At 36.2% G+C, this 12,845-nt stretch overlaps 1 protein-coding gene across 1 annotated transcript in view; it reads left to right on the forward strand.

Annotated features, from left to right (window-relative positions):
• Positions 1-922: 922 nt before the first annotated feature.
• Positions 923-12,845, forward strand: part of LOC129764505 (collagen alpha-1(III) chain) — a 30,450-nt gene continuing 18,527 nt past the window's right edge. Inside the window, exon 1 of the mRNA XM_055763630.1 lies at positions 923-1,590. Within this exon, the coding sequence (XP_055619605.1) occupies positions 1,522-1,590 (69 nt within the window). The 5' untranslated portion in view covers positions 923-1,521. The remainder of the gene's footprint in view (positions 1,591-12,845) is intronic.

Raw genomic sequence — 12,845 nt, forward strand, 5'->3', positions numbered from 1 at the left:
AAATAGTTTTGCATTTACTAGTTGCGTGAAAACACCAAAAATCGGACAAACCAATATCATTTACCTGACCTGTATGAATGAATTCGTTATAGTTGATTTATCATTTATATAGTTTTGAGGTCACATTTTCTTGCACCTTTCTATTTTCTGGTAGGTTCTAACCACTAGCTGGCAAAGTCTTACTGTTGTAGGCTTTTCCACCAGATTCTCTTCTTTTTTTGTTCCAACTTAAAAGAACTTCTTTTTTCAGATAACTGCCGCAACTAGAGTTGGAAGATTAATTACATTAAATAGATGTTATATTTTGAGTAGGGAAAAAATGCACCGCATTCCCATATATTGCTCCAAACAAAAAAGGATGAATAGAAAAGATTGAGACTTCAAAACACTTGTCCGTGGAACATCATTAATCTGATATTTTATGGCCGTTCAGAATTGATCATGTTTCGTTACTAAGCGCAGGTATTTCTTGCATGTCTGTCTGTCGTTTCACTGTAGCGTGCCTGACGAGATCCGCGTGTTTTCATTATTTCCGATTTAAATTCCTATTGATGGTGTTCATCTCCGTGAATACTTTTCAATGGAGTGATATAAACAAATATTTCGATTGTTATAATGTCTTTAATAAGAGCAGTGTGAAGTAATTTGCGGTAATTCTAGAATCGAATTCTCATGTTTCACTAACAAGAACACTTCTCTCTTCGATTATTGAATTGCCAGGCTCACGTCACACTTCTTCCATCCATCTCCGATGAATCAAACAGTAACACTTCGGCGGCGCTATCAATATAATACAAAAAAACAACATTAAAACATCAAGTGCATTTGAAAACTCTCCCATACTCTCTTGGGCTCTCCGTTCATCTCGGGCCAATTCTGGAGCGCGGGCGCTGCATCATTCCGATTCGATCGAACGGAGGTTTTGTATTCGCAACATAAGAGATCGTCCGTCACTTGCGGTTGGACAGCTCCTCGGGACAGTCGAGTTTTTTTTTTGGGAAGTCCATCTTCCGTGAACCATGCGACCGGGTCAGAGTGTTGTGTTTTAGTGGAAACGGCGGAATAAGAAAAAAATATCTTCCCCAAGCGTGCGTAGATGCAGAACTTTGCGCTATCTGCAAACGAAAGTGAAGAAGTTTACTTGGGGGTCGCATTTTTGGAGCGACACTTCAACAAGCAAGGTATCGAGGAATGTTTCGGAGTGGCGCTTCTGGATTAGCGCACATGGCGATTAAGTGAGCAGAAGTGTTGAATGAATGAAGTGCGGATAGATAGTGGATAGAGTGCCAGGAATCATAAATAGAACTCCAGTATTGCTCTAACCATTTCATAGAGAGCCAATGAAGAAATGTGTTGATGAATAAAAAAGTTTGATAATGAAGAAGATGTATATTACATAACAATATTGAAATAATAATAATTATATCAAGTGACACCAGTGGAGTGTGAAGCATCAAAGGACTGTGGTCAAATCCATTACACGGAAGTTACAAGAATACGGGAGGTGGAAAACGATCCAAAATGCAGCCCGTAAGATGGGCACTTCTGGTTTCACTGTTCATAACGGCTAAAGGAGATGAATTCAAAAATGTAAGTTCTTCAAATCATAAGATGTTGAATGTGGATCAACAAGTTATTCATGTTAAACCTCGAACATTATCTAGTAACTAGAAACCATTCTCATCACGACTGTTTCCGTGGTGTAGTGGTTATCACATCCGCCTAACACGCGGAAGGCCCCCGGTTCGATCCCGGGCGGAAACAGAAATCCTTTTTTTCGTTTTTTTCTCGCTTTCTACAAACGCACTGATGATGAACACATTGGCTTCATATTTTGCCCCCGATTAAAATTTCCGTCTTCGATTTGTTCTAATGCCTGATTGGCGGAACGTGCGATGACGAAGCGAGCAGCCGCGTTTCGATGATGCGAAACCGGAGGCTGCAAAAAGATGTGTGTACTCGATTTCTTTCCACTAGTCACAAATTGGGAATAACAGTGATAAGGAAGTCTCGGTCGATTACATGCTTACATGCGTAGATTAGGCTGTTACACCGACGGGAAATAGGTCAATCGCTTCGAAAGCAGTCCTTTGAGCAAGAATGTGTGAACAGGGGATTAACTCGAAATTTGAATAAAATGCAATCTCTCACCTGTCCTTGAGTTTGTTGATGTTTGGTTTTTTACTTGTTTGATAGGAGAGCTTCAATGAATCTCATCGGGCATCCGTGTTTTTTTAACAGGAATAATCTATTCTTCCATTTCAATCACGACAGCAGTTTGGTTTAAAGCTCAAAAATGGGTTATGAAATCGAAAAAAATATAAGAGGAGCAATGTGCGATATCGAAAATTTATATGATATTTGAAACGTTCAAGCATACACACAAACGCATGAAAACCTGAGTCTCGGATCGTTCATTTCACAAGGAAGCCAACGAACGGGTTTTCTAAGTTTCTCAAAACATTGATCGATCAGATCAAAAAGGGGGGAAGAAAAACAGCTGAACGTATAAATATAGGCCTAACCTGCTAACAAATGCATTTGCTGCATTATTTCCAAAATTACAGTACATTTCTGGAATGCGTGGAATGCGAAAAAAAAAATTAATTCAGAAATAAAGAGTTACAATTCAATTACAAATAACTCTATAGTAAAACGCCCTACTGGACTTTTAGGAATCAAATGGAGTATAATCAAGTCAGTTTGAAAAAACTTTGGAAAAAATTAAAAACATTTTCCACGATTTTTGAAGTAGGTCTACGTCTTGCATTAAGGGTGCCAAATCAGAAAAGTCACGTTTTTATGAAATAAAGTTAACGTTAATAATTATTTTTGCTGCGAACGGTTTTTAACGATTTGCATACCAATCGAATCGGAAATTTTCTAAGATTTGTTTTATATGCTATACATTACAATCCCATGGTCTGTATATGGTTTGAATTGATGAAAATAGGAAGCATTCCCATTTTCCCATACATTTGTTCTGTCCATTTGTGTAGTTCCCTGAACAGAGCTGTCAACGAGCAACTTTTGCAGCTGCTAGAATAGAAACGGAGACGAATGAATCGTTGGATTTTAAGTCTCTGTAAACAAAGGAAAAAAAGAATTAGAATAGAAACAACGAAGGGGGATAGCGAAGGAGAATATTTGCGAAGTAAACTCCACCCTAGCATAGTAAGTAACCTGTCGCTAGCGTAAAAGGATTGCAGCTCCTCTGAGAAAAACTCTCAGAACCTTTCTGTGCCCGAAACAACAAAGCTAGCTTATTCTGCTCGTTTTGTGTTTTATGTTTCCCATCGAGCTGTGGACGCATGCGAATATTTCACTTGAAGTGCGTCTGGCGATGCAGTTAACACAACCATCCGAGCCATGGCAAAGCAGGCAAAAAAAGAGAAGAGTGCAAATGATTATAGGTCGCTTCAAGCCATCAGTTTTTGGCTTTGTGTGTGTTGCTTGTTTTCGTTGTGCGAAATTTAGAACTTGTTCATTTCCTGTAGGGTAACACGGGATGAGATGGACATACGGGGTGATTTGGACCACCCCTTTATCTCAAAAAGCACGGCTCAACTTGGATTTTTTCTAATTCTCCTTTTATTGTTGAACCGTATGTACCTAACGTAAAAAAAGCTTTGGTAAAATTTGACAGGTGGAAGGAAACGGTAGCATGAACACAGCAAGCACATTGATTGCCAAAAAATGAGAGTTTTCCGATCGAGGTTTTAAGGGTTTTTCCGCTGATTAAACAAACTTTTCGTTTATTGTGCAGTAAAGTTTTGTTCGCCTACAGAAGAGGAACAATTTGATGTAGCGAAACTGTAAGTTTGATAACAATAAATGAAATTAATTGCATTTCAATTTGTGCATGTTGTGTGGGGTGACATGAACACGTTTTTGTGGGGTGAATTGGTCCTACAGGTTTGAGGCATTTTTTGGTCTAATTGATTCCAGATGCCGCTGAATTACAAAAAGAGGATGAGCAGACAACGTTGGAAGAAGGAGGAGCTTGAAAGAGCAACGCAGGTCATCAAGAATGGATTTTTTTTACAATGTTTCGAAAGTGTTTGAAAATGCTCGAACAACAGTGAAAAGATCCATGCAGAATTCGAGATGGTCTCAATCCAATTTTTCTGGTCTGGAATCTGGCCAAGACACCTGGTATCGATCCCAGAACACTGTTACTGATAGTAACATTATTCCAAAATACGTTACATGAATATAAGTATGTTTTTTTTTTCGATGAAACACACACTGGACCAAATCACCTCAAAGACGGTCCAAATCACCTCGCATCAGATTTTAATGTCCAAAAATCATCTCTTTCATTTTATGATATATTTGGTAATTTGAAGCTTGATATAATGATTAAACATTCTTGATTGAGAGAAAACAAGTGTAGCTCAGTATACAATGTGACATTTTTTATTTAGACCGTATTGGTTTGGAAATATTAGGCGATTTGCTTAGGTGGTCCAAATTCCCCCCTTTTCCCCTACATGTGAAAAGCACACCTTCGATACTCTTAGTTGCCATTCGTATTTGCTCTCGTGCGCATCGACTCTGTTCTGATGCAACAAGCTCCTAGTTTTGTGGACGGTTTTGACCGAGAGTCGAGAAACAATTTTCCATAAACGGTCATTCTCGCGATGTACCATTTTTTATTACTGCAAGTGTGTGCATCTGTTAGACGCGTGTATCTTGCTTATTGAATGGCGATGCACGGAAGATGCCTCTCGTTAAATACTCAGTGCAATACGTGCATTGATATAAAGAAGCAAATTGCGGCATATGACTAATTAGTGTATTGTTCTCACAAAGGCAGAAAAGAATCGTTGCTTCTCGAAATAATTCTACAAAACCACGCAACCCATTAATCGTTTCTAGGGTCCCCGGAACTTTTTACAAAATAATTATTTATGAAATTTCTACGTATTGGCCAATAATATCCGAAATGGTAAACCAAAAATTTTTTAAAAAAAGTGTAGTCCTGAGCGGTCGTGTCTCGGATACAACCCCTGGATGTTTTTGTCTTTTCCGATATTTTGTACACTACGCTTACATACATCAAGAAAAACATATGTGTACATTATTCTAAGGAAACTAAAAAAAATAGCTTCAAAATTATGCATATCTTAGCTTCTTGTGTTGATTTAAACCAAAGTTATAGCCTGTCAAATATCACTTTAAAAATGGGATGTCGCACTTTGTTCCTCAGTTTTTTTTTCGCGGTTACTCTAGGAATCTGTGAGAAATCGTACCATGCATTAATTCATATAATATTCATAGACAATACCTAAGCGGTTTTTGAAAATTCGAAAAATTGCCAAAATGGCGGCCATTTTCGAAATCGTACCATGCATTAATTCATTAAGACGATAAGGAATGATGTTTTACAGTATTTCCCTACGCGCAGCGGTTTTTCAAAACTCAATAAATTGAACTATATGTGCCGCCATATGAAAAACTTATATTGCGATGCATTGTATCAAAATTATCAAAATTTTGCATAAACTTGAACAAATGATGAACTGAACATATAGTTGGAATAGCGGGTCATAGTACAGAATTCCCAAATCCATCAGGCACAGGACATGATTTTGAGGTAGACAATGCTGCCGTTCTACGCATTGTTGTCCCATGTTACTTTTTGACGATTTTCATTTTTCTTCATAAAACGTTGTTTTTTTGCATAATCTTACGGAAAACACATAAAAACATGTAGTTTATTACCAAAAGACAACATCAAGCTCAATTGTCCCATGTTGATATTATATTCATAACTGTCCCACCATATATTTTTTGCAGATCCATATCGAATAAGTCGGTTCAAGTACAAGAATTTTATGTAACACTTTTAGCAGCAATAATGTACTCTTTTCTGGTTTGGAACTATTGCTCAAACAAATAAGAAAAAGTTGCATAGAACACGTGAACACCTTGTTAGCGAATGTCTAATAACAATGAGATTTATATTCTGTGAAAGTGTTTGTTTGTTTGTTCCCAGTATATCAAAAAACATCATCAAGTTCAATTGTCCCATGTTGATATTCTAGGCATAACAGTCCCACCATGAATTTTTAAACCCGTAATCAAGCTTGATTGATTCAGTGAGAAGATATCATCACATTTCATTAAACAATAGTAAGTGTTTATAAAAAACCCGGTGTATTACTAAATTGAAATACTTGAAGCTTTTGGTAGACAAAAATGCGAGAAAACTTCGATTGCGTTTTTCTCAGTTGCTGATTTTGGAACATGGACAACTATTGGACAACTATGCGTAGAATGGCAGAATTATGGTTCAAAGTTGTTGTAAATGATCCATTTTTCATCAATCGTCAGGATTTGCATCAAAAACGTGTTTTTGTTACATTTATCGAGTGGGTCGCGAATGAGGACGCAAGTCATTAAATGTTTTTCGACTAAATTGCATGGAATCCATACATCGCCATACGATTTACGTAAGCTCTCTGAATCTGTAGGGGCTTAGGGGCTGTTGTGCACATATAACGTGAGGGGGTGATAGACGTTCAAAAATGTTTGCGTTTGTCTACGGTGAGGATGGAAGTGGTTAGGAAGCATTTGAACGTAGACACGTTAAGGGGGGATCCCTGTCTGAAAGGTCGAAAATAATCAATTTTTCGGATGTTAGAAATAAAGTGAAATGTTTAGGTATTTTGGTGATTGTTTAAGATGTATTTTGCACGAATAATAATTATTACGCTGTTGACAACTGGGTGCGTAGATGTTGTCTGAAAATCGGTACCATGTTGGTGGCAATGAGGTACATATCGAGGTGGAGCAGTAGGCGAAGTGGCAAGCAAAATATCGTGTCGTAATTATTTGCATTCAATATGGAATGTATATGGAAGAAACAAAACAATGTTGAAAGTACTCACGGTTGCATGATAATTCGAGCTGAAATTCTCATGCAATCATTCAACTGTTTGTTATTTAACAGATGACAATTGTATTGTGGCTTATTTCGATTATTTATGTAGTAAAAAGGTCCATAGAGTCGTATACTTAGTTCTCGAAAGCAGTAACATTTTCGGTGATTTTTTTATTAATTGGCGATTATTTTCTCACAACATACACACCGACACTGAGAGCCTTCTCTAATAAAATGTAAACGGGATCTCTAATAAAATGTACGTTTTTAACACTTCCTGAATATTCAAATATAAACACAACGATTGACATCACTATTTGAGAAATAGTGATGGCAGCGCATGCTATGTCGCTCGGAAAAACCACCATCTTCATTACCATTTTTCCAGGACATTGTGTTGGTGGTATCGGTTCTGAAGCAACGGGGTGTCGCAGAAATCAAATATCGGAAAATCCTTCGAGAACAACATTTCTGATGGCATAAGTTTCCCAAAAATGCAAAAAAAAAAATAAATTAGATTTTTTCGACCTTCCAGACCGAGGTCCCCCCTTAACACGTTCGTCACCCAACGCGACGTTCCTGAGTTTCTTGCATGGATTAACAAGCGGATAAATTACTAGATGAAGATAAAACTTAGTTTGTAAACAACTTTTAAATTATTTAGCAATATTTCTTTGGATTTGAAGACAAATTGACAACAATAACACATGCCAAAGTCATATTATATGGGTTTCGCAAAAAATTGCAGTGCAAACCATCCGTAATATAAATTAATAAAAATAATATGGTCATTATTTTATTATTTTTCTATTATACATATCCTATAAGGGGCTGTCCACATACCACGTGGACAGAAAAAGCGTGATTTTAGACACCCCCTCCCCCACCGTGGACAAGCGTGGACATTTTCTATACCCCTCCCTCCTTCTCGTGAGCTTTTCTTCGCTTCTTGGAAACAAAATTTGGGGAAAAAATTCTGTTGCGTATAAATTCTATTTTAAATTCCTTTTTTATTTTCTATTCTCTGTTTTACTTGATAAAAATGTTAGCTTCATTAGAAATAGCGGTTTGTAATTAATTTTCGGTTTATTGCCTGACATTGCCCGTGAAGTTATTTGTATCGCTGTTTAGTTAGAAACATCACTAGTGAATCTAGTCTCGGACATTTTCTATCATAAATCAACGTAAGCTGGTTGAGTTGCTTCAGTTTTTAAGCTGGAATGTTCTTCAGGCTTCCGACTGAAATGGAGTGTAGGATATAATAACATTTGTAAGACAGTCCATTTGAACTTTATTGTTTTGTTCAGGCGCTAAAAATTCGAAAAAACTAAAATGCCGGTGATTTATAAATAAAGAACCAGATGGAAAACTATCACTCGTTTCCATAATTTAAATCGATTTTGCATGAATTACAACCAGTTTCGTAATCCGTAATGATACTGCTTTTTAGCTACATCTTCCCTTCACAAGATTATTCATCACAAGTCCTCGAATGGGGTTTGATCTGGGAAGTCCCTAATCCCTGAAGACCGGATTTCGTTAACTGGCGTTTCGCGGTGGTTTTGACACACAAACAGCAACAAATTATTCCGAAATACTATCGTTCTATATTTTGTTTTTTTTAATGTTTCGCGCCTGAATAGAACAATTAAATTCAAATAGTCAATTTTATAAACGCTCAAAATAATCAAAATAAAAATGTCCCTAATAGTTGATGCTGTTCACTTAACTTTTCTAAAAAATATCTATCCTCGTCTAATCATCAAACTGCACTACAAAAATCTACCAATGATCTTTCTGTACAATTTCGTAAGTTTTGGGTTATGTAGGATTATTCGAAATATTTTTGCCAAGTTTTAGGGGAAAAACAAAAGCATAATTTTTAGGATACACACTTATACGATTCTACACTTCGTTTCATAACTATAGAACCACTAATTTTTTTGGCCTTTAGAGATGTGAAAGATATCGGTCCAAATGATAAAATGGTATACAATGACTATTTTAGTTTACAAAACAAACTTTGTAACCTTCATCGTTTTGTAATCCTTCAAAAAAAAAAAAATATATAGTACTGGTGTTTCATAACTTTAGAACCAGATGTTACTCCCCATTTAACATTATCACTTCTTTATAAAATTAACGAAGATAGTTAATGTATCCCACTATTTACATTTCTTTTCAACCGAGCTTTTTCTGATCGCTGAAAAATTCAAAAGCTTGAATGGTTCTAACTTCTTGAAAGGTACTGTATGTGCACCGTTTTTTTCTCCACAAATCCACATATCTTTTGTTTTCTCGTCAAAAAACTGTGCAGGATACATTTTATGCCATCCCGTGAGTCGAAATTCTTGCCCTTTTTTCCAACGGCATCTGAAGATGCAATATCTGGTGAGTACGGCCCAAATAGGTATTCCACCGAGTACCCACATCCCAGTCAAACTCCAAGAATTTTTTCGGGCTGCCAAAGAAACATGGGATTTGGCATAATTCTGGTTGAACGCTTACCTATCATATTGACTATTTATAAATCGCTGATTTTGGTTCGTTCAGTTGCCTACTTGAACTTGCTGGAATTTATAATGCATAATTCAGAATTGCGTTCGAATCTCACCAGATACAAAGATGAATTTCTCCGGGTGAAGACCAGTTTTGGGGATAGCTGATTATGGTTCATTCTGCTTGCCTCAAAGATACACTCCAAAACACAATCTCAGAATACAAATTTATACAAAGAAGTTCAACTATATAAAAAATATAGATGTTCAGCACAATCCAACAGCTCAATCCATTTTGTCGATAAATACGAATGAATTTATTGAAAATGCAGAAATTTTCATATATTGTTGAACACAGATGTGAACAGTTTTTTTTTTCAAAATATTCATTCAACGTGTCCACGTGGATGTTGTGGACAAGCGTGGACATTTCCGTAACCCTTACCCCCCCTAAAGTTGTCCACGTGGTATGGGGACAGCCCCTAATTACATTTAGGTGCCTTTTCTGTCAAATTCCATTAAAAAATCCTATTCAATTTGAACGACGAAAGTGTCACCCATATCTGGGTGACGGGGCAACGAACGTGTTAAATAAATGTTATAAACGCATCTATATCCAAAAACAAATGAAATTGTTATTTGTTATCGAGAATTCTGAAACTTTGCGCCAACCATGCTGCTGCCTGTGAGTGCTACCAGGTCAAACATCCATATTTTTTCTCTTACTATTGAACTTTTTCACTGTAATCAGCCTATCTAATGGCTTCAAACTTCTATAGCTTTGCGCTACGCATGTCTAAAACTCGTTCTCAATGGAAAAAAGATCTCAACTCTTCACCCTATATATAAAGTTTAATAACATGTCAAAAGTCAAAAAGTTCAAAGTTAGTCCTTTTTAATGTTTTTCGAAGTTTTCTCTCAGAATTTTATAATGAACTTTATTGTTATGATCAACATGATTAATCATTTCATACTGGTCATTCATACTGAGCGTCACTCGCGTTGTACAAATAAACGAGAAATTAGTACAACACCAGATATTTTAGCTCCTATTTTATTTTATACTAGCTAACCCGGCCTAGATTCGTTCCGCCCAAAATTATTCAAAATATGAACTCTTTCGAACATTCACGTTTTCTCACTAAGCGAATTTTGAGAACTCGCCATTAATTGTTCTTCTAATTGACCCTTTACAATTTCCTTTCACTATAATTTTTCAATTACTTCTACCAAAATTCGTCATTATAATATTAATTTATTTTCAGACGCAAAAAGATTCTTGATTCATTTGCAAATAACAGGCTGCTCTGACGCATGGAACACATGTTTGATAAAATTTAAAATATTTAACTACACTCGACAAAAAAATTAGAGGAACCGAGTGCGAAGTCGGAAATTTTAAGTGATTTTTGACATGCTGTAACTTCGTGAAAATTCAACACTTATTTTAATTTTTATACACTAGCGTCAACATATTTAGCCCTAATGAACGGATTGAATAAATTTAACATATATTTAATTTACTAATACAGGCCGGACTCGATTATCCGGAGTATTGATTTTTTTTTCACTCCGCATAATCGAATCCTCCGGATAATCGAGTCATAAAAAAAACAATTTTCTCTCGGTAAACGTATCATAATTATGATTTGCACTTATTTATTAAACGGTTTTATCTAGGTTGACCCTTTTGTATGTTTGTGACTTTGTAACTTTGTATGAAGCGCTGTACCACATTAATAGAAATTTAACCCCCTTCCTGTTGACCGATTGATCTGAAATTTGGAACACATCTTTGTCTCTGGTGTCATTATAAAACTGCGTATTCCATGATCTTAAAAATGCAAGATGGCTGCCGCTACAAAATGGCGGATTACATATGTTCTCAAAACCCTATCAATATGGGTATCGAATGAAAGGGCCTGACTAATAGTACACAGTTATTCATGAAGAATGTAAATCCAAGATGGCGGCCGCTACAAAATGGCGGATTACATATTTTCTCAGAACCGCTTCAATATGGGTATCAAAAGGAAGTTCTTGACTAGTAGAATATAGCAGATCATGAAAAATCTAATTCCAAGATGGCCACAGTCCCCGAACAACTAATTACTTTTTAAATGGTTTCAATTAGCTTGACCTGTTTGTATGAATGTTTGAATATTTGTAAGGTTGTCCCACATTAATAGAAAATTGAATTCGTTCCTGTTGACGGATTGATCTGAAATTTTGAAGACACCTTCAATTCTACTGTCATTATCAAACTACGTATTCCATGAAAAATTCAATTTGGCCATCGCTAAAAAATGGCTTGACATGGAGAACACGAAACAAAATAAACAACATAAATTCAAAAAGGTCGCCGCCACTAAATGGTCGACTATGCATTTTTTGCAATTCCCTCAATAGTATCAAATGAAATGATTTGACTAATAGAATACAATACATCATGAAAATATTCCGAAGAAAATTAGGTAAGAAATATACGTTGGATTTCCATTATCCACAGTTAGTTGTTTCATCATATACCCCACGATTTTATTTTATTAAATTTTTCAAGAACATGGAATACGCATTTTTATAATGGCAGTAGAATTAAAAGTAAATGTTCCAAATTTCAGATCAATCAGTCAACAGGAACGGGGTCAATTTCCTATGAATGTGGGACAACCCTATAAGCACTCAAACATACATACAAACAGGGCAAGCTGAATGGAACCATTAAAAAGTAATTGTTTATTTGGGAACTGCGGTCATCTGGGATTTGGATTTTTCATGATCTACTGTGTTCTACAAGTCGAGCACTTTCATTTGATATCAATATTGATGGGCTTTGAAAAAAAATAGCGCCGTTTTATGATAGCGGCCATTTTGGATTTGCATTTTTAATAATTTTTCATAAATTACTGAAAATATGTAATCCACCATTTTGTAGTGGCCGCCATCTTAGATTTGCATTTTTCATAAATAACTGTGTTCTACAAGTCAAGCCCTTTCATTTGATACCCATAATCTGAGAAAATATGTAATCCGTCATCTTGGATTTGCATTTTTCATAAATAATTTTGCCTACTAGTCAAGCCCTTTCATTTGATACCCATATTGATGGGGTTCTGAGGAAATATGAAATCCGCCCTTTTGTAGTGGCCGCTATCTTGGATTTGCATGTTTCATAAATAACTGTATTCTACTAGGGGGCCGTCCACATACCACGTGGACAACTTTAAGGGGGGTGGGGGGTATCAAAATGTCCACGCTTGTCCACGGAGAGGGGGGGAGGGGGTATAAACTATATCAACGTGGACACGAATAATAATTATTTTTTCAAATATAATCACCGATTCATTCTAAAATAAATAAAAACTGTTCCGGGATCAAGAGTTTTAGAACTCCGCCCAACCTGAGTATTTCGTAATTATCAATAAACTGATTGAGTTGCCTCATAGTGCTTCATATAT

The sequence above is a fragment of the Toxorhynchites rutilus genome, chromosome 2, assembly GCF_029784135.1.
Source record: "Toxorhynchites rutilus septentrionalis strain SRP chromosome 2, ASM2978413v1, whole genome shotgun sequence".
Classification (NCBI taxonomy): domain Eukaryota; kingdom Metazoa; phylum Arthropoda; class Insecta; order Diptera; family Culicidae; genus Toxorhynchites; species Toxorhynchites rutilus.